The sequence below is a fragment of the Hemitrygon akajei genome, chromosome 6 (genome assembly GCF_048418815.1).
Source record: "Hemitrygon akajei chromosome 6, sHemAka1.3, whole genome shotgun sequence".
NCBI classification, from domain to species: domain Eukaryota; kingdom Metazoa; phylum Chordata; class Chondrichthyes; order Myliobatiformes; family Dasyatidae; genus Hemitrygon; species Hemitrygon akajei.
In genome coordinates, this window is record NC_133129.1 from 167,230,662 (window position 1) to 167,254,008 (window position 23,347).

At 40.6% G+C, this 23,347-nt stretch overlaps 1 protein-coding gene across 2 annotated transcripts in view; it reads right to left on the minus strand.

The window, feature by feature from the left end:
- luzp2 (leucine zipper protein 2) overlaps window positions 1-23,347 on the minus strand; it is a 405,480-nt gene that overhangs the window by 70,466 nt on the left and 311,667 nt on the right. For both annotated transcript variants that reach the window (XM_073049725.1, XM_073049724.1), the window contains exons 8-9: window positions 19,739-19,813; window positions 4,025-4,189 (exon numbers count right to left, since the gene is read on the minus strand). In XM_073049725.1, the coding sequence (XP_072905826.1) occupies window positions 4,025-4,189; window positions 19,739-19,813 (240 nt within the window). The remainder of the gene's footprint in view (window positions 1-4,024; window positions 4,190-19,738; window positions 19,814-23,347) is intronic.

The window sequence follows — 23,347 nt, forward strand, 5'->3', positions numbered from 1 at the left end:
CCCTCTCCAATGTCAGTACATCCTTTCTAAGCTGCACACCATACTCAAAGTATGGTCTCATGAGTGCCTTATACACTCATATAAGGCACTTATACGAGTGCCTCAACATCCCTGCTCTTATATCCTATACCTCTAGAAATGAATGCCAGCATTGCATTTGCCATCTTTATCACTGACGCATCCTGTAGGTTAACCTTTAGGGTATCTTGCACAAGGACTCCCAAGTCTCTTTGCATCTCAGCATTTTGAATTCTCTCCCCATCTATATAATAGTCTGCCCGTTTATTTCTTCCACCAAAGTGCATGACCATACACTCTCCAGCATTGTACTTCATTTGCCACTCCTTTGCCCATTCCGCTAAACTATTAAGTCTCTCTGCAGGCTCTCTATTTCTGCAACACTACCCGCTCCTCCACCTATCTTTGTATCATTGGCAAACTGAGTCACAAATCCATTAATCCCATAGTCCAAAGCATTGATATACATTGTAAAAAGCAGCAGTCCTAACACCGACCCCTATGGAACTCCACAGGTAACCAGCAGCCCGCCAGAATAGGATCCCTTTATTCCCACACTGTTTTCTGCTAATCAGCCATTGCTCTATCCACGCCAGTAACTTCCCTGTAATTCCATGGGCTCTTATCTTGATAAGCAGCCTCATGCGCTACACCTTGCAAAGGCCTTCTGAAAATCCAAGTACCCCACTTAGTACTTTATCTACCTTGCTTGTATTTCCTCAAGAAATGTTATAGGAATAGATAGGGTAGAGATCTAACAACTTTTTCCCAGGGTAACAATTGCTTATACGAGAGGGTATAATTTTAACATGATTAGAGGATAGTATAGAGGATGTCAGAGGTAAGAATTCCACCCCTCTTCCCCTCCCTCCCCACCAAGTGGTAGTGCTGGGAGTAAAGGGGTCAATGCAGATATATAAGACACACTTAAGAGACATGGATGAAGGAAAATCAGGGGGCTACGTGAGAGGTAATGTTTAGATTGATCTTGGAGTAGTTTACAAAGTTAGCACAACATCATGGGCTGAAGGGCCTGTATTATCACTATAAAGCATTGTTTAAAGCAACACACACACACACACACACACACACACACACACACACACACACATATGGCTGAAGGAAATCAGCAACTCAGTTAGTATTTATAGAGAGGTATAAACAGCAGTATAAGAGAGGTATAAAACAGTATAAACAGTCAATATTTTGGGCCAAGACCTTTCATCAGGACTAGAAAGGAAGGCAGAAGAAGCCAGACTGATTCTTCCATCTTCTTTCCCCTTTCTTACCGGTCCTGATGGAGGGTCTCAGACTGAAACATCAGCTGTTTATTCCTCTCCATAATGCTGCCTGACTTGCTGAGTTTCTCTAGCCTTTTGTGTGTGTTGCTCTCGATTTCCAGCATTTATAAAATCTTTTGTGTTTAACATTGTTTTAAAGTTAGATTTACAAATACCTCTTCAACTACCTCTTCTCTTAATGTCATAGCATTGACATCAACAGGAACCTTTCAAACCATGCTATCAACCACCCATAGTCTATTTGCAACTTGATTATTACTGCTGGTTCAATAACTTAACATGGCCCTGATGTTTCTTCAAAATCACCAGGATTGCTGCGGCTGGTGCAAATAGCTTTTGCACAAGCCACTGCTTATTGACATGGCTACATGAGCTGGATCCTCTCAGTGAAACGTGACTGGGAGAAGGAGCAGAGGGCAGGCAGAGCAGACAAGTTGATAAGCTTTTAGCAGGATGCTGCATCTGCCTTGGGTGTTCAGTGAACGATTCTTCCAACTGAACCTCAGTGAGAAACATGTTATTGTTGAAAACAAAAGCATCCTCAGTGACGCATGTTGCCTGATCCAACAACAACCACAATCCTGAGGCAGGGAAAGGACTCCATTGTTAATGTCTGTCCAAGTCACTGGAACTTGGACAGATATCAATAATGGAGGCATGATTCTACCAGCCGAAAGCTGGAGACATTTGCAAAACCTCCCATTGCAAAACAAGATCTCCATTACACTTGATTCAACAAAAACTGATTACACTTCATACCTTCTTGCCAGAGAGCACAGATGGGGTGGTCATGTTGTTTCCCAAGGATTATAAAAGGGGTCTTTTGCTGCATCGATTCCCAACCACATGTCGTTCTAACACCACAATGCCCATCTGAAATGTTTCATGAGCTCCCTTGGTCGCATCCAGATCAGGCTTCTGCATTGGAATGTTTCAATCTTGAGTTTTAGGGACCTAATGTTCTGATACTGTATCTGACTCCAAGAAAGCTGTGCCCAGTGATTGACCAGCTTCTGAGCTGGTGGCCAAAGTGGGGAAGCATATGCTGATTGAATGGTTAGTGCTGGATTTATGCAGCCATCAGGTACTTCTGCCCAGATGTGAACAACTGGTATGGGTTAATTGTACATTAACATTCTGCAAACTCTATTTCATGGACTATGCAGTTTAGCTCCCATCGAATGGCAATACAAGCTAGTCAGCAAAATTTAAATGACAACATGCCGGTGCTACAGGCAAGCATAATGTAAGGTCACTTTCAGAATCTACTTTCCCTATAGGTTCTCCCTCGACTGACCTTTTGATTAATTAACTCCCCCTCATATTTAATCATTAGCCTGGAATTTGCCTGACAGGAGCAAATGCCAGGTTGGTTCATGGTGTAGAACAAGGTGACCCTCATAAGCTTTGAAACTTAATTTATGAAATGACTCATTTCCTAAGTTGTTGTCATTCAGAAGTTTTGTGTGAGGAGATGCATAGTATTGTTCACAAAGTCAATTAAATATTGGTTAATCTGTCACTTAGTCCTATGTCAGGCCTTTCCCCATATAATTAATAACTTTAAATAAAAGGGCTAATGAACACAGATTTAAAATTGACAATTGATGTATAATGAATTGTCCTTTGCAGAGGAGAATTTCACAGCCTTCTGGCACACTCTTAATGTATTTCCTGACCAATCCTGGATGAACAGCTCTGCACTCAGCAGTCACTTTATTAGTTACATGTGTACATCAGCATGTTAATGCAATGATCAAATCAGCCAATTATATAGTAGCAAATCAATGCATAAAAGCATGCAGACATGGTCAAGAGGTTCAGTTGTTGTTTAGATCAAACATCAGAATGGAGAAGAAATGTGACCTAAGTGACTTTGATTGCGGAATGATGGTTGGTTCCAGATGGGGTGGTTTGAGTACCTCAGAAACTGCTGATATCTTGAGATTTTCACATACTACACAGTCTCTAATGTTTACAGAGATTGGTGCAAAAAATAAAAGATATCCAGTGAGCAGCAGGTCTATGGGCAAAAATGCCTCAGCAATGAGAGAGATCTGATAGGAAAGCCACACTGATTCAAATATCCACACATTCCAATAGTGATGTGCAGATGAGCTTCTCTGAATGTACTGCACGTTGAATCTTGACGTGGATGGGCTACAGCAGCCGAAGACCATGAACATATATTCACTAGCCACTTTAACAGGTCTAGGAGGTACCTGATAAATTGGCCACTGAGTGTACTTCCATTTCTTAGACACCTCAACAAAGAAGGATTATTTTTGGGAAAGAGGACACACAATTTATTATGCAGAGTATTGATATTAATTGACTATTTTGACAATATTTTGCAAGTAGAATATTTAAAAATCCATTGCATTTTCTTGATGAACAGTTTTTAGGTTTAATTTGAAAGTCTGATCCCCAGTAAATGATTCTAATGAGTAAATCATTGAACCTTGCTTAAGCAGTTTCATGGAATAATGGTTTTGCTTCCCTCAAATTTGCATAACTATATCCACAGTTCTGATAAAGGGTCTTCCTCCTGAAACATTAACTCTTTCTCTTTCCACAGATGTTGTCTGACCTGCTGAGTGTTTCCAGCATTTTATGTTCTTTTTCTGTTTTTATTCAGACTCCCAGCACCCACACTTTTATTTTAAATTCAGTAGTTGCCTAGTTTACATGCATATGTCACTTACCTTTCTGGAGGGCTGGTAGGAAGGAAATCGGGAACTGTTTTTGGTTAATAAGATCCCGCTCTCTGTGGTCCTGGGAGGGACGATACTCATAAAGGGAGGCTGGTTCTTTAGGACTCCTGACACACAGAGACGTGCCACCTCCTTCAAAGCCTTCAGCTGGGATCCCTGAAACAGTGAAGATCACACACTGATTTAGATCCCATCAAGCCATTCAATAAGAATCTTTTGAACGTATCACAAATCAAGGCAGAGAAGGGGAATCTGCAAATGGAAAAGACAGTTCAATCTTAAATCTGTTCAATAATTTGTTAATATGGTTAATTTTATATACAATAATGTGTTACGAATGAGGAGCAACTCTGATGGGCAGAAGGGTGCAAAGTCACCCGCCCCCCTTTTGAGAATCACAAAATCGCTACTATTTCGGGTCTGATCCCAAGGAAATGAGAGAGAGAGACAACGCAGAGATACACATAAGTGGAATGTCTCCTCCTAACAAAAGCGGAACGGAACCACTGATTACTGCTATTGCCTCTTGGAGAAGGATTGTGTATTGAGTACGGTTCTATTCATTGAAACCCCTCGGGGGCAACCAGAGTGGTCCGGTTGATGGGTTGCATCATCCCAACCTGATTGACACCTGAGACCCCGTGAGTGGGGATAAAAGTAAGGTCTGGGGAACACCCCTCAGACATGCCAGGAGAGACGCTACGAGACTGGTGGGGGCATATGTGTGTGTCCACCCTTGCCTGGGTGATGAGTCCGCCTCGGAAGAACGGTCTAGCTAAAGGACGGAGGGGTCATACGTGAATGGCCACAACAACAATGCATCGACAGATCAAGATCGTAAAAGGGAAGTTGGCAAGTCAATAGCTGTTACTGCTTTCTCTCTCTCTCTCTCTCTCCAACAATTGCAACACCGCGACCAACAACTACTGCAGCCTGCATGAACTGAACTGAACTTCATATTTCCATCGGACAATTCACTATCCCCTAGACAACGATAGAGCTTATTTCTTATTGATTATTATTATACCCGCACTTTTAGGTTTAGTATTGATGACGTATATTATCCGTATATTTGCATTGATATTATTTTTGTGTATTTTTACTAATAAATACTGTTAAAAATAGTATCATCAGACTCCAACGGATACTCCTGTCTTTGCTGGTAAGACACCCAGTTATGGGGTTCGTAACAACTGGGGGCCTCGTCTCGAGATTTGATACCAAATTGGAGGGCCAGTGAATCGGGCTTTTAAGTCCAGACTTGGATCTGGTTGCGTGGGTAACCAGACGGGAAACCAGCAAAGATGGACGTAGACAAATTTACACAAAACCCGACTTTGAAGGCGCTAGAGGAGGCCACAAAGACGGACTTGGTAAATATTGCGAAAGGACTAAATTTCGCAGAGGTGAGGTCGTCAATGAAAAAGTGGGAGATGCGGAGGGCCATAACTCAGTATTATATTGAGAGGAATGTGTTTTCGGCTGAGGTATTGGACAATATCCCTGAAAAGGTACCAGCTATTGGGACGGCTCAGTTAGAGTTGGAAAAATTGAGGACTGGACGTGGAACAGAAGAAGAGGGAGCATGAAATTAGGTTAAAACAGCTGGAAGCAGCTGAAAAGGAGAAGGAAAGAGCTGAAAAATAGAGGGAGTAAGAGGAGAAGGAGAAACAGAGGTAGCATGAGCTGGACATGGAGAAGTTAAAGCACGAGAGAAGGGTCCAAGGGGCAGACCGAGAGGAGAGGTTTAATGTTAGTAGGGAGTTTAGGTTAGTACCTCCGTTCAAGGAGACGGCTGTTGATAGTTATTTCTTGCATTTTGAAAAGGTGGCAGTGAATCAGAAGTGGCCCAGAGATCAGTGGGTGGCATTGTTACAAAGTGTGTTAAAAGGGAAGGCACAACGGGCATATGCGGCATTGCCTGTGGAGGAGTATGAGAATTACAAGGAAGTAAAACAGGCTATTCTTCGGGCCTACGAATTGGTACCTGAGGCATATAGACAAAAGTTCAGAGATTTAAAGAAAGTGTGGAATCAGACGTATGCAGAGTTTGCCTATGAGAAGGGTGTGCTCTTGGATCGTTGGTGTGCGGCAGAAAGGGTGGAAGAGGATTTTTGGCATTTCAGAGAGTTAATTCTGATTGAAGAATTTAAAGGTTGTGTTTCGGATGATATCCGGATGTACTTGAACGAGAGGCCGAATAAGTCTATATCAGAATTTGTCAGGTTCGCAGATGAATATGCCCTAACCCACAAGACAACGTTTTCCTCGAATAAGAGTTACCAGAAAGACCGTGGGAACGGTAGAGAAAGCCCGCCGGCTGAGGCAGAAATTCAGCCAGGAGCTAGTGGTAAAAGTAAGGAGGAAGAAAGGCAAGACGGCAGGAGGGGTCCTGGCTTGACCTGTTTTAATTGTGGAAAGGTTGGTCATATTGCATCTAAGTGCTTTGCTCCGAGGAAGGAGACAGGAAAAGGGAACGCAGCAGTCCTTACAGGGTGTATTGTGTCGATCAGCAAATCGACGAGAAAGCCCCAGGTAGATAAAATACGAGAGGGGCCTGAGAAATTTATTTCAGAAGGGACCGTGTCTGTGAAAGAGGGAGGAACACCAGTTCCAGTGCGGATCTGGAAAGACAATGGAGCTGAGCAGTCATTGATTCTTGGTAAGGTACTAGATTTTGGTCCTTAGACTGGAGAGGTAGTTTTGAGAGGCATAGGAAAAGGGACAGAAGCTGTGCCTTTGCATAGGATCATTATAAATTGTGATCTGGTATCTGGACCAGTTGAAATAGGGATTGCGATCAGAATTCCCGAGAGCTGGCATGGACGTCCTTGGTAATGATTTAGCAGGTGGTGAGGTGTGGTCAGCAATGAAGCTGATGAGCCAGCCTGTAAGTGTTGAGGACCCGCCCCTAGATTCCAAGATCTATCCCGCATGCGCGATCACTCGCAGCATGTCGAGAAAGGCAGCTGAGAAAGAGACCAGTTTAAATCAGTCCAGTATCGATTTGGCTGAGACGTTTTTACCGACCCTGTACCAAGAGGGGTTAGGGGATGGAAAAAACGTAGAATAGGGAGGTGAAAGAGAGTAAAGGAGAGGAGGTAGACCTACCCTTAGCCAGGAGGGAATGTATAGAGGCACAGAGTAAAGATGAGAAACAGATAAGGCTGTTAGAAGGTCCAGGGTTGGACATGGATGATCTGTCTGGCTTGACAGAACTGTTTGAAGAAGTTGAAAATTTTAAATGTGTTCCCGATAATGAAATAAGGGCAGTCCTAGATGAAAAGGATGCCATTACCTTGAAGGAGTCTGCTGGGTTAGCAGATGAGGTTGTTTTAACCCGCAGGGTTGAGTTTACTCCGGAAGGGAGTTGCCCAGAGAGTAACTGGGAGGATCAGGGGAACTTAGAATTTGAAAAAGGGATGGGTATTGGAAGCCTGGAAGAGGCAGATGTCCCGTTTGAGTGAGTTCAAGATGTGGATGCACATGGTACTGAAGCTAGTAATGAAACTCAGGAAAAGTCTGAGGTATCTGATTTAGTTGAAAAGGAATGCAGTCCTTTTGGGTCAGATGGGCTTGGTTCAGTGAAGAAAGGGTTAACCTTGGTCCTAGTGGGAAGTGAAAATTCCCAGTTGTTTGTGTTCAAAGGTGTGTTAAAAGATAGTGAAGAGATGGAAGCTGGTCATGTGAATATTATTATTGAAGGAGAAGGGAAAAGTGTAGCTCATAAATTGAATGAAGAAAGTTTAAAGTCTGGATTGGTGTCAGAAGCAGTAACCAGGCTGAAGGGACAATGGCTTGTTAACAAGGTGCCTGTGAATCAATTACAGTTTGATTTGGAATGTAAAGGTACCCCACTCGCTAATGTTATTCAAGGGTGTGCTGTGAAGAGGCAGAATTTGAAATGTTGTTTGGACAAAGAGGGATCAATTGCAGATGTTAAACTAAAAATTAATAGAATGAAGGGTCCTGAAGATAAAATTAATGACTTGCTTAAACATAAAGAATTGTGAGGAAGTTCGGAAGATGGGCTAAGTATGGAAAACATTGTTGATAAAATAACTCCTATGAAAGGAGTATGCGAAAGCCTATTCCACACTGGTGAGCAAGCTAACCACGTGAGAGTTAAATGGAAAAGAGGCGAAGGTTGACAAAATGCCACTTTAAATAACAGGATCTGGTATTGAGGGATTTCGACAAAGCATGCAAATAATAAAGACAACACCATGAAAGATTGACTGTTAAGTTTAAAAGTAAGATAAAAATTAGTATTTGCATAAACTTTTGTAATGTACTACAGAATAATCACACATATATTGGCTCACAGTTTGTATTATATACTTAAGATCTCAACCCTTTAGTTTTGTTTTTGCTGAAGAAAAGGAATAAAAAAATAAGTGGTTATTAAATTCAAGTCTGATGCTACAGGAATTTATTAAGGTACAAGATATTAAGATATTAAAGGAAGTGACAATGTAATCGCTAACTGTTTAGATGCTAAATTGAATGTATAACTGTATTGCTCTGTAGTTGAAAACTCTTTTGTATTGTGTTAGATTCTGAAATTCTGTAAGACTCTGTATTAGTTAATTTTCCCCTTTTGGGTGAAAATTCTTAGAAGGATGGGGGTGTTACGAATGAGGAGCAACTCTGATGGGCAGAAAGGTGCAAAGTCGCCCCCCCCCCTTTTTGAGAATCGCAAAATCGCTACTATTTCGGGTCTGATACCAAGGAAATGAGAGAGAGACAATGCAGAGATACACAAAAGTGGAATGCCTCTCCTAACAAAAGCAGAACGGAACCATTGATTACTGCTATTGTCTCTTGGAGAAGGATTGTGTATTGGGTACGGTTCTATTCATTGAAACCCCTCAGGAGGCAACCAGAGTTGTCTGGTTGATGGGTTGCATCATCCCAACCTGATTGACACCTGAGACCCCGTGAGTGGGGATAAAAGTAGGGTCTGGGGAACACCCCTCAGATGCACCAGGAGAGACGCTAAGAGACCGGTGGGGGCTTGTGTCTGTGTCCACCCTTGCTTGGGTGATGAGTCCGCCATGGAATAACGGTCTAGCTAAAGGACGGAGGGGTCATACGTGAATGGCCACAACAACAACGCATCGACGGATCAAGATCGTAAAAGGAAAGTTGGCAAGTCAATAGCTGTTACTGCTTCTCTCTCTCTCTCTCTCTCTCTCTCTCTCTCTCTCTCTCTCTCTCTCTCTCTCTCTCTCCAACAATTGCAACACCGCGACCAACAACTACTGCAGCCTGCATGAACTGAACTGAACTTCATATTTCCATCGGACAATTCATTATCCCTTAGACAACGATAGAGCTTATTTCTTATTGATTATTATTATACCTGCACTTTTAGGTTTAGTATTGATGACGTATATTATCTGTATATTTGCATTGATATTATTTTTGTGTATTTTTACTAATAAATACTGTTAAAAATAGTATCATCAGACTCCAACGGATACTTCTATCTTTGCTGGTAAGACACCCAGTTACAGGGTTCGTAACAAATGAATGTCCTCTTTTACCTTGTTTCCGTAAACTGTAAGATAAAGAAAATAAAGTAATCAAAGAAGATAATGTTGAATTAAGATGTTATAGCCCGCAACTGCTAATATTGTGGCAGATAACTTCAGCATTGCAGGTGCAAAATGTAAAAAAATCTGATGCAGAATCATTTCTATTTGGATATCATCTTTTACCGGCATCAATAAAGTAGTTCTCACAAAGAATTTGCACAATTAACTGACAACTGCTTCATTTTGATATCCTTTTGGAAATTTGTCTTCTTCAGGTAAGGTCAGATGTAGTCAAATTCACCTTTGGTCACCTCTGTGGGATGTGCAATACAAAAGCAGTGGTAAGTGACACTCCACCAAGGCAGAGTTCCCTTCACATCAAGGCATCTGAATTTCAGAAGAGGGAAGCAACTGAGGATCAGTTTCTGCTCCACGTGCTGTATTTGGAAATCCGGAAGAGTTCAACAAAGTATTGTGAACTTTAATGAAGCTGTTGGATTAGATGAACTGTAAATAAAAATCACATATGGTTGGATTGTGCTGGATTCAGCCTTCTGCATAAATTCACCTTCCTCTCAGACTTTTATTCAGAGACTGAAGGCCAAAAGGTGTGATCCAGAGTGGCATTGCATGAGACAGAATGGGCTCCAATCATTGAGCAGGCCTAAATTCCAGCCCGATAATCTTTGTTGATAATTCTGATAATCAGAGATATGCAAGGACTATTCAAATAGATACAAAACTTAATTTAAATATGGTGAAATATTAAAAAGTAGAACCAGCAAAATTAATTAAAGTAAGCGAAGCATTTATCATTTTCTACAGGAAAATAATGGGGTCACCATTCCCATGGCAACCCTTCCCAGAACAAGCTGACGACCTGTCTCTTCAATTAAACAGTGTCATGACTCTGGACTCAGTGGCAAGTCCAACAAGAATGCAGATGCTTGGTTGGTCTGGCAATAACCTTCAGGATGTTTCAGTCTTCCTCATCAGGCTTTGGAATAATTGATTATCAGTCAGTATGAATCAACTCTTGCATCAAGCAACATAATAATTGAGAAAATTGAATGCAATTTTGGCAACAGGAAATATAATTATCTTTTACAGCTATGAAAAGAAAGTAGGTGGTGAATAAAGTATCTGTTCCATGCCCAATTAAATCTTTCTCCCATGGTTTTCTTTCTTTGGGATGAATACATCCTTCCATAGACTGTCTTCCGCTGCCTCACTTGAGTCAGAAAAACAATCAGGTGCACAGTCTTTCAAATTCACACTGGTAATTGATCCAGCACAGTAGATAGTCACATGTAAGTGATGGAACAATGGAGTGATATATAGAAAATACTGGAAAAACTCTGCAGATCCAGCAGCATCAGTGGGAAGGGAGGCGAAGCTTTATGTCTATGACCTAAAAGGTTAACACTATTTCTCTTTCCGCAGATGCTGAGTGTTTCCAATATTTTCTGTTTTTATTTCAGATTTCCAACATCTGCATTGTCAATGATTTCCATGACCTATGATTGGAAGAATATATGCTTCAGTCAGACTTCCTATTCCCATATTCACTGTCTGCCCATGACTTCCAGTGCCACGACGAGGCCAAATGAAGGCTGGAGGAGTAACAACTCATATTCTGGCTGGATTGTCTCCAATCTGATGATACCAATATAGATTTATCGAACCTTTGGTAACCACTCATCTCTGTTTAGCCCCCCTCCTTTCTTTTCCCCTATTCTCATGGCCCTCTCACCACTTCTCTTCTCCTTCCCCACCTTCATTACCTGCTAATCACCATCCTCTTGTTCCCCATTTCCTTTCTATTATTCTATGTTGCAGTGTCCTCTCCTATCAGATTTCTTCTTCTTCAGCCCTTTATCTCTTCAACCTGTCACTGCCGAGCTTCTTACATCATTTCCCCCTCACCTGGTCTCACCTATCACCTGACAGCTTGTATTCCTTCCTCTCCCCTCACATTCTTATTCTGGCTTGTTCCCTCTTCCTTCCAGTCCTGTTGAAGGGTCTCAGCCCAAAATATTCACTGTATATTTCCTCCCATAAATGCTGCCTGACCTTTAGGGTCCGCCAGGATTTTAGGTGTATTGCTCAAGATTTCCAGCATCTGCAGACTCTCTTTGATCCATAAACTTGCTTGCATATCTCAATTATTTATCACCTCCTGTACTCACTCACCTAAAGTTGCTCCTACTTAAACACTGACTCACTGCTGTTTAATTTTAATATCTCAACTACCTTATTTCTATAATATTGAGCAGCCAATCTGAGATATCCAATTTTTGATTCAGATACCTTCAATTTCTTGATTTATTTGCTTACAATGGCCATGAACTCTGGTGTTCCATCCTTAAGCACCTCTGCATCTCCTTTTCTATTATTGCTTGTAAGGCTTTTATTTAGAGTCTACCATCTTTACCAGGCCTTAATATCTCACATGGCTTAGTGTCAAACTCTATTTCAGAACATTTCTAAGCAGTGCCTTGAGCTGCGTACCAGTATTAAATAAGCAACAGAAACAGCAGATGACAATTCCATCCTAAGCAATGTTATTTCTCGCTTTTATGTTTCTTTATTTTGTTTCACAGCTGGTGGCAAGAGTCTCTAACCATATTATTACAAGGGTGATACATTGGTCATTAGATTATCCAAAAGATATGACCTGATTATCTGCCAAAACATTGACCAGGTAGAAGCAAAAGGTTGCTAGTTTTCATGTCAGGATTGGCTTATATATATATATTTTATGTAGTTTTAATCAATCAATATTGTTTTTCCTGTGTTTTTAATAAATGTAAATGTGATCACTTCTGCCGTGTGCTCAGAATCAGGGACACAACAAAAATATTCTCCTTACGTGGGAACCCTGTATGAGATTACTGCAAGGTAGTTAAATAAGTGCTTGCTTACTCAATGACAACACTATTTATTGAATCATTATGTGCTTTTGGTGAAAAACGAATAAATAGTGTCATTGTAATTAACGTTCCCTGTCTCTGCAAATCAATATTTATCACTTCCAGTGCCTCGGGTCACTAAGTACGTAGATGCTGTTTATTTTTATATATTGTAGAGCGCAGGTAAATCTAAAGCAGTCATAAGTTCAGAAAGCTCCTTTTGTAGATGTGGTTTTATTTAGAACACTATACCTCAACATTTAGAAAATGGTTTCCAGGTTTGTACTTGGCGAGAAAAGGCTGCCACCTACTTCTCTTAGAAAAACAGACTAGCATTCTGAGTATTTCCAGTCCAATGTGTAGATGGTTCTGGGGAAGTTCAAACGCTGAAGCACTGTCCCCTCAACAATATTAGCACCATTGCAGCATTGAAGAAAATCACTCGTTCTATAAACAGACGAAAGCAGACTTAAAATTAGTAACTGAAATCACAAACAAGAGAAAGTCTGCAGATGCTGGAAATCCAAGCAACACACTCAGAATTGCTGGAGGAACTCAGCAGACCAGGCAGCATCTATAGAAAAGAGTGCAGCTGACGCTTCGAGTTCCTCCGGAATTTTGTGTATGTTGATTAGTAACTGAACACAAGCTTCTTTGCTTTCAAAATGTTTCTTAACCTCACTCTTGCTAAAGCCTGCTTGGTACTTTCAATGTATGTATTCTATTTCCTAGATTCCTTAGCCGGCAGAAATAATGTCTCTCTATCTGATCTACTGGTTCTTCTGAACATCACAATGAATTTCCTCTCAATTTTCTAAATATTATTTAATACTTATGTTGGCCTTAGATGAACAGTAGGTAAATATCCGAGTGAATGATTGTGATTTACTCATTTTTGGCTACCTCTAATATGGCACTTAATAAGTTGTGGCTGATTAATGGCTTTAAAGTTCACAATATTTGCAGTCATGCCAAGCACACAGTCAGCATGTTGTAGAAGCACTGGGGCCCGCTCAGTACATCATGTACTTCTGAATATAAGTTACAATCAAACTTCTGAGACTGACATCTCTTTTAAATTGATTTATTAAAGAAAGAAATGATGATGTGTTCTAACAATGCAATTCCTGTATGAATGTCACTGGAGACTGAAATCCTTTCGTAGGATTTCAGTAGATCATAATTTTATAAGCTTTAAAGAATTTCTCTCTCCATTGCCTCTTTTCTGTATATCCTTCTCCTTATGGTACCTCCGGTACCTAATAAGGAGGACACTGAGTGTATGTTCATGGTTTTCTGCTGCTGTAGCCCACACATTTGAAGGCTCTATGTGTTCTACATTCAGAGATGCTCTTCTGCAGAAAACTGCTGTAACATACACGAGGAAATCTGCAGATGCTGGAAATTCAAACAACAACACACACAAAATGCTGGTGGAACATATATTTGTTTGATATTCTGTCACTTCCCTGTCCGTTTGAACCAATCTGGCCATTCTCTTCTGACATCTCTCATTAACAAGGTGTTTCACCCATAGAATTGCCGATCACTGGATGTCTTTTATTTTTTGCTCCATCTTTTTGTCAACTCTAAATTCTGTTGTGCTTGAAAATTCCAGGAGATGGGAGATTTTCTGAGATACACCAACTATCCTGCCTGGCACCAACAATCATTTTGTGTCCAAAGTCACTTATATCACATTTCTTCCACCATTCTGAGGTTTGGTCTGAACAATAACTGAACCTCTTGCCCATGTCTTACATGCTTTTGTGCATTGAGTTACTTCCGCATGGTTGGCCGATTAGATATTTGCATTAATAAGCAGATCTACAGGTGTATCTAATAAAGTGCCAACGAGTTTAACTTCAAAGTGCTGGAACAGGTAATTCTATGGATCACCAATACATGGTAGATACAAGGCCAAAAGGCAGATCAATTAGGAAATATGATCTAATTATCTTCTTCTCCTTTTCAACACTATTGATGTTAGAAACAGAATTATCTTTTACTGAATATATAATAGTTGGGGATAAAAAGCAGCTTGGAAATAAAATCAATATGGAATTTCTAACTCATTACTGTAGCATGGTCAGTTGAACCTGTTGTAGTTGTACCAAGAAGACTCTTCTCCTGTGAAAGCTAATGGAAGGTTAGAAATGGGGAATGTGATATTGAAGAAAAAATTTGAGCATTCATTTCATGATGCATGGGTACGTAAAAATACAGCCAATCTTTTTATTATATGTAACCTTGGCTGTAATAAAGAAAATATGACTGATAATTAGCATGCTGAATGTTCCAACAACAACATGGTAAAAATCAGATTACCATTTTTACTGGTATTGTTTGTCATTGAATATCAGCCTTGACTTTCTGGATTGGTGCCAAGAGAGATTTCACATTCAAAAGCTAGACAGATTCTCAGTTCAAAGGATGGAGCCTCTGACGGTGTGATTTTCTCTGTTCTACCAGAGGAGAGTTGATGTATGTACTTTGCTTTGTAGCTAGGCAAGAATGCTATCACTAAACTGAAGTAGGAACCTGACAGCACAGACTCAAGTCATTTATTTCTGTGCTGTTTTGAAATTTCAATAGAGTTCTTATTAGTTGTGAATTCCTGGGCATTAATGTATTGGACCACCTGTCATGGGCCCAGCACACAGATGCAATCATAAGGAAAATGAGCTAATGTTTTTACTTTCTTAGGAGGTTAAGAAGGTTCAGTTTATCATTGAACAGTCCTACAAACATCTCCAGGTGCCTGACTGGTTGAATCATGGTCTGGTATTGGAATTTGAATGCGCAGAAATGTAAGAAGCTGCAGAGAGTTGGGAACTCTGTCGAGTACATCAGGGCACATCCTTCCCCAACATTGATAGCATCTACAGGAGGCACTGCCTCAAGAAGGCAACACCTATCATCGAAGATTGTCACCATGCAGGCCTTACCTTTTTTTGACACCTACCATTAGAAAGGAGGTACAGAAGCTTGAAGTCCCACATCAATTCAAGATCTGCTAATTCCCTTCAACTATTCAGTTCTTGAGCCAACCAGCAAACCCTTAATCACTACGGTTTAGCAATACTGTTATCACTTTGTGCATGTTGTACTAAAATAGAGGGTTTTTTTTGTTCTTATTGTGTTATCTTGTGTAAAAGTTGTGTAGAATTTATGTTTCTCTTGTGAATGATTTTGATATAATGCTATGTGACTTGTTGCTACAGCAAATAAGTTTCTCATTGCACTTGGGCATACATGTAATAAAGCAGGTAACTGTCAGGCCTGCATAGTCAGGCATCTCCAAGTCTCCACTCAGGTAACAGGAGTCACCTGCCACTCATGGCCAACTCGTCACCTGTAACCTATTTAAACACAGCTCTCAGCCACAGTGCCTGTTCACTCACACAAACCATCCAGCTTTAACCAGTTGTTCCTGGCCTTCAAGTACCTCATCATGTTAAGAGTTAAGTGTTCTCTCTTGTGTTGTGGTTCCTTGTGGCATGCTTTTTTGTAGTCTATTAGTTCAATATCATTCACAGCTGCATCATCTCTGCCGCTCTGCTTTTGGGCCAAGCCTCCTACATTTCCTGACAGCATGAGTGAACCAACAATTGACCCAGCAGAGTATGGTCGCCTATCAGAAGTCATCTGTCAAGAGGAGCACACGATCCTGAAACAGTAGAAAACCATTGACTGCTTGCCACCTTCAACCAGCTCTTCTTCTCATTACAGCAAGCTTGCCCAGTCAAACTCCTCCCTAAGTCTCAGATTCTGGTAACACATACAAAAAGCTGGTGCAATGCAACAGGCCAGGTAGCATCTATGGGAAGAAGTACAGTCGACATTTTGGGCTGAGACCCTTCTTCAGGACTAACTGAAAGAAAAGATAGTAAGAGATTTGAGAGGGGGAGGGGAAGGGGAGGGGGAAATCTGAAATGATAGGAGAAGACAGAAGGGGAGGGGTGAAGCTAAAAGCTGGAAAGTTGATTGGCAAAAGGGATACAGAGCTGGAGAAGGAAGAGGATCATGGTACCAGAGGCCTAGGGAGAAAGAAAGGGGGAGGGGGAGAGCACCAGAGGGGGATGGAGAACAGGCAAAGAGTGATTGTGAGAGGGGCAGAGACAGAAAAAAAAGGAGAGAAAAAAAGGGTGGGGTGGGAATAATTAATAAATAAATAAATAAATCAGGGATGGGGTAAGAAGGGGAGGAGGGTCATTAATGGAAGTTAGAGAAATCAATGCTCATGCTATCAGGTTGGAGGCTACCCATGTGGAATATAAGGTGTTGTTCCTCCACCCTGAGTGTGGCTTCATCTCGACAGTAGAGGACGCCATGGATAGACATATCAGAATGGGAATGGGAGGTGGAATTAAAATGTGTGGCCACTGGGAGATCCTGGTTTCTGTGGTGGACAGAGGTGGGCAGATGCTGGTGCCTGATTGCTTCTATGGATCCCCAACTGAATGCCGCAACTTCCTGTCTCAGTGTATCTTGCAGCCATCCCTGTTTCTTACAGACCGAGCCAAAATTGCCTTCATCATCCCTCTCTTGACTAGTTGAGCTCTGTCATTGGCCACTGCTAAATGGGACACTTATACTGCCATCAACATTAAATATGAGGAATTCACCACTGGCAGGTGCTGGGTTTTTGACCATCCAGGAAGTGAAAGGGAGGCAGAGGGTCGAATAATCTGTCTGCATCAATGCTCACACTCAGTGCTGCATTACACCTTGGATTTCAAGATGCTTGCGGCGGCGTGTGGCAGAAATGCCGCTTGCTCTTTACTATCTTGGAGCACTTGAAAGGTGAGCTGTGATAGTAATGAGCCGGCAGTGCTTCTGCATTCCCATCACACTCTGCTGGGACATGCCCACCAACCTCAAAAGCCACATCACTCTAGCCCTCCGTATTATCAGGCGTCTTATAGAAGAACTTTCCAGATCACCAGCCAGAACCCCAGTTCTGTTCCCAGAACATTTCAGGCTGCAGGACCCTCATTAGCCACATCTCCAGAACTCATACAGTTAGGGAGAATTCCTTTAACACCCAGCACCCCCAGCCACCAGGAGCACGAGCATCAGTGGAGAAATAACTTGTGTGCCTACTGTGGAGCAGCCGATCACACATGCATGCATTAAATGCCCAGTGCATCTGCGAAAACAGTACCACCAAGCAGAGACAAGGGGCCTTTTGTCTAGTAATCTCCCTTGGCCCCTCATTCTAGCACTGTAGCACAACTCACCCTCTCTGTCCTCTTCCACAACCGGATGGCTCTGGTGATTTCCAGTGCAGTAGGAAATTTAGTGGCTCAAAGTTCAAAGTAAAAATTATTATCAGACTACATATATGTTACCACGTAAACTCTAAGATCCTTTTGCTTGCCGCCATACTCAGCAAATCTATAGAACAGCTATGGTTAAATAGGATCAATGAACAACAAACTGTGTAAGTGCAAATATAAATAATAATAATAATAATAATAATAATAATAATAATAATAATAAATAATGAGTATGACATAACGAGAAAAAGAGCCCTTAAAGTGAAACCATTGGTTGAGGGAACATCAGAAATGGAATGAGTGTAATTACCCCTTTTGTTCAAGAGCCTGATGGTAGAGGGGTAGAAACTGTTCTTGAACTTGGTGGTGCGAGTCCTGAGGCTCCTGTACCTTCTAGATGATGGCAGCAGCAAAGAAAGAACACGGCCTGGGTGGTGAGGATCTTTGATGATGGAATCTGCTTTTCTATGGTAATGTTTCACGTAGATGTGCTCAATGGTTAGAAGTGTTTTACCCATGATCTACTGAGCTGAAACCACTACATTTTGAGGGATTTTCCTAGTATTCCTATAATGCAGCCAGTCAGCACACTTTCCACCACACATCTATAGAAGTTTGCCAAGGTTTTTGATGACATGCCGAATCCCCACAGACTGGGGAAGTAGAGTTGCTGTTCTTTGCAATTATATTTGTACGATGGGTCCAGAACTGGTCCTCTGAGATAGTGACACCCGGGAATTTAAAGTTACTGACCATTTCTATCTCTGATCCCCCAATGATTACTGGCTCATGGACCTCAGGTTTCCCTCTCCTGAAGTTGACAATCAGTTCATTGGTCTTATTGACATTGAGTGAGATGTTGTTATTATTACATCACTCGGTCAAATTTTCAATCTCCCTCCTGTATTCTGTCTCAATATTACCTTTCATACGGCCCACAACAGTGGTGTCATCAGCACACTTGTATATATTGTGTGCAGACTCTGTGTGTGCAGCTTGAGCTCCCTACTGAACCCACCTCTCACCCCTTCTGCATCATGGCCATTGATGGACATTCCTTGTGGTCCGGGATCCTAAGACTGCACACTTGAGCCATGAACATGATTATCGGAGAGCACCTTGAGTCCACCCAATTCCTCCTTATTGACTCACCCAAGACTCCACTAATATTGAATTATTATTAAAGTTACTGCTCAACATTAAATTATCTCCACTGTTCTGTGTTTGGGTCAAGCCTCCTCTACATCTCCTGACAGTAACAATACACTCAACTCCAGAATATAACTTTCCACTTTTCCTTGTGCAGTTTCTGCTAAGTATTAAAATCATAAAAAATGCTGTAGTAAAATCAAGCACCTTCACATCATAGTTAACAGCAATGGTCTGTTTGGGGTCTTTAACAGTCGAAGACTTCAAGGTGCTTCATGATTACGAAAATAAAATTTGACATTGAGCCACATAAAGAGACATTAAAGTTGTTGATCAGGAACTTGGTTAAAGTGCTAGGCTTTAAAGAGAGGTTTAAAACAGGAAAAGGTCACAGAGTTAGTAATGCCCAGGAACATCAGTAGTAATTCTCAAACCCACAATATCCACAAGCTAGAAAGGGAAACAGCAAATGCACTAGACCATTTGCACCATTACCTACAAGTTCCCCTCAAACTACACGCTTTCCTGACTTTGAAATCTATTATTACTGTGGAACCCCTTTCCGAATAAGAATGTGGATTGTAATTTTTTTGCAGTGCTTGAAGGAGAAGCTTTTATGAAGGGAATTAGGAATGGCCAGTAAATATCTTGCAGGAATTCCCAATTACAGTAAATGGATTATAAAAAGGGAAGGAATTCCCAACTTAGAATCTCCATTGTAGGAAAAACAGAAATGCTGTAGAACGATTTCAGAGAAATAGTGTTTCACAGAGGGTAGATATTGTAAATGAAAATCAAGCACATTCATGAAATTCTGGTCACCTTATCACCTTCCGTCTTTTCCAATTCCTGTTTAGCTGCCAGCAGTTTGCGTTCAAGATCAGTCAGCTGCTGTGCCTGAATAGAAAAAAAAGATATAAGTTCCAGTGGACAATCACAAGAAAATATGAGTGCATATTCAAAATCTATCCAATGTGTAATAGAGTTACTGCACTAGAGATGGAAAGGTCTTTGATATATTATTAAACCTTTTAGATAGCAGGAGATTGAATTTAATGTCACTCTATGTAAGGTGCTGCATATAAGGTTATAATACATTTGTCTATTATATGATTTGTACAAAAGATGGCACATTAAACTCAGGGGCAGCTCAATTTTGTTCACCCATCTAGTCAGTCGTTCCGAACCTATTTTATGTTCCTACCATTAACCGAGGTGTCCATGAACCCCAGGTTAGGAACTCCTGATCTGTTGAAATCTTAAAAGCCCCTCTGTGAAGCATAAAACAAAGCTGTGCTAATAACTTCCCAAACCCTATCATGCCAAATAAAATATTATCTTCCTGATGCACAACATCTAGAGCTACATGGGCTTGGCCTTTTCCAGTGGTGACAAGCAAAGAATATTATAAACACAAGAAACATACACAGAACGCGAGATGAACTCAGCAGGTCAGACAGCATCCATGGAAATGAACAAACAGGCCAAGGCCCTTCTTCAGGATGGAAGGGAATGCGGAAAATGCCAGAATAAAAAGGTTGGGGGAGAGAAAGGAGGACTAGCTAGAAGGTGATAGGTAAGGCCAGGTGGGTGGGAAAGGTAATGAGCTAGAGATGAAGGAATCTAATACAAGAGGAGAGGGGACCATAGGAGAAAGGGATGGAGGAGAGGCATGGGGGGCGGGGGGGGGGGGGGTGACCAGCAGGTGAGAAGAGATAAGAGGCCACAGTGAGGAACAGAAGAAAAGGGGAGGGGGGAGGGATTTTCTTCACTGGAAGAAGAAAACAATATTCATGCCATCAGGTTGGAGACTATCCTAAGAGAAAATAAGGTGTTGCTCCTCCACCCTGAGGATGGCCTCATCATGTCATGAGAGGAGACCAAGGAACATGCATCAATGCCTCCACCGGAACCGGCAGACAAGCCAGCAGCTTTAGTGAACAGCAAGGTCCTTTAGAGTTGCATTCATACAGTAATATAAATAAATCTCTGGTCAACCTTTCAAAAGTTATAATATGTAAGTGGGGAACTTCTAAGATGTTCAATGGCAAACATTATCAGCAGATAAAATACTCTGATTCCCTTTTCTGGGGGAGCAAACATTTTCCTCACAATCCATCCACCTAAAGTTTTTGAATTTAAAAACTGGAGCTCATAAATTTCTCCATGTCTTAACTATTGACCCAAATGCATTAACATCTTCAGCCTTCATCATACCAGTTCCAATGCTCAAGCACTTCTCTTGTGTCAGTACTCAAGGTGGCATCAGAAAGATAAACAGTTTATTTGCTTTGCTCTATGCTACAACAGATTATCCTGAAATTAAGACTCTGGAGTCTTTTCAAAATAAATAAATAACTGTAACATAATTTTCTGCTCTTTAAAATCTGTCAACCAATTAAATGCCATAAAGGGAAATTAAAGTAGATTACTTCCATTTTGTAAATAAGCTTTTATGTTGATAGATAAATTCAGAAAAAAAGATCAAACATCAGAAAATCTGCAGATGTCGAAACTCCTATCAACACAAAGAAAATACTGGAAGAACTCAACAGGACAGGCAGCATCTATAGAAAAGGGTGAACAGTCGATGCATTGGGCCGAAACCCTTCATCAGGACTGGAAAAGAATGAGAAGTCAGTGTAAGAAGGTTGGAGCAGAGTACAAGGTAATAGGTGATAGGTGAAACCCTTATCTGTGTGTCAGAAATAAATACGTTTGTATATTTAGATTGGATTTATTATTAAAATATTAAAACACCTTTGTTTAAAAGGCTGCACATTTTTCTATGGATATTCATGCAATTTTCATATGTAAAACAAGATTTTAAAGAAAATATTTGAATGTGTAGTTAATAAACAATGTAAAATAGGACAGTTGGACATAATGATGATAGAAAATAGTTATATTCCCATTATCTTGGCCTGAGTTCATCTGAAACAGATGAGAAATAAACACAGGCTGTTGGAGATTTAAAAGTGCAGCATGAAAGAAATTTTAGCAGTCTTCAAATCACTTAGAGGACCATAATTTAAGAAGCCAAATTGTACTTAATGTGGTTCTCATAGAATGCAAATTAGCAATAATCAGAGACCAGAACCAACATCCTTAACATCAGAGTTGAAGGAGATCTACAATACATCAAAAACATTCTATACTGTCATTATCCCTTTTATAGAATGCAATTGCAGTTACATTGTGGGGCTGTTACCAATCTTTTCTGAAGTGCACACATTTGACATTTATGTATTTCATTTTAATGTACTTGTAAAAGTAACACTGGTTGAATCTTTTCCCGTACAATTCCATTCCCTAGAACTACAGTATGTGACATGTACACAACTGGTGACTGATGTCGAATGCCAGGCGTTACATTCCTCCAACACTGACATTCTTCAACTTCAGTAGGGTAAAAGTCTATTCAAATATACTTTTCATGCTGTCATGATGAGCAATCTCCATGTTATGGAGAACAAAAGCTCTTCGTCAATATTTCAAAATTAAGTTTCCTATGGAAACCTTAAAAATCACTTTTAGTGGTTCTTTTACTAATGAAAAGTTATTTAACAACATAGACCAGAAGGGAAAAGACTGATTCCGAGATTATCTTGAATAGTGTAATAATGTTAGTGGGCATGATTTTCAGCACTGACACTCAGGTAGAGAGGGCATTACGTGATCGTCAGCTCGCCCCAGAATTCCTGGTGGCCAGTGCTATTTATTGTTCTTGCTTTAAAATGCATTTGTGGGATTATGGTGAGATGTTGAAGTCCATTTATTGTTACATTTTTGCTTGGGTTATACAGTTGTTCACTTGACTGTTTGTGGGTCACTCTGACTGTAACCATGTAATAATCACCTCAACCATCTGTATGTGACTGAGTGGCTTCTCACAAGCAATGGCAGCCTGTCCATTATTGTGATTGTCGCAATAAAGTTCGCTGTTGAGATAAAGGAGCTCTTTACATCTGTCATCGTGGACATGGACCGAATGCTTGCCACAATATTACAGAGAGGAAAAAATAAATATGAATCCAAACAACTTTCCTGGATTATACGTTGTCTAAAGTGGAAGAAAATACAGAAAATCAGGATTTACTAATGGTTAACTTGCAGGTTGAGTAGTGGTAAGTGTTATATTTTCTAACTCCAGAAACTAATTGTAAGAAAAAACATGGGAACCCGGGAAAGTGTATGTACTTAGTTTTAGTCTTTAGTGAAGTGTATACATATGATGTGGTGGTGTAATGACATATTCCATTCACGTACTTCTACATTTAACCCGTCATGATTTATATAAACAAACGATGTTTAATAAAACAATATAATTACAGTATTATTCAAACGTTATTGAAATATTAAATACACCAGACGCCTACCTGCAGAGTTATAAACTTTAACTCAATATTATTAGAATGCATCTCAACTTAG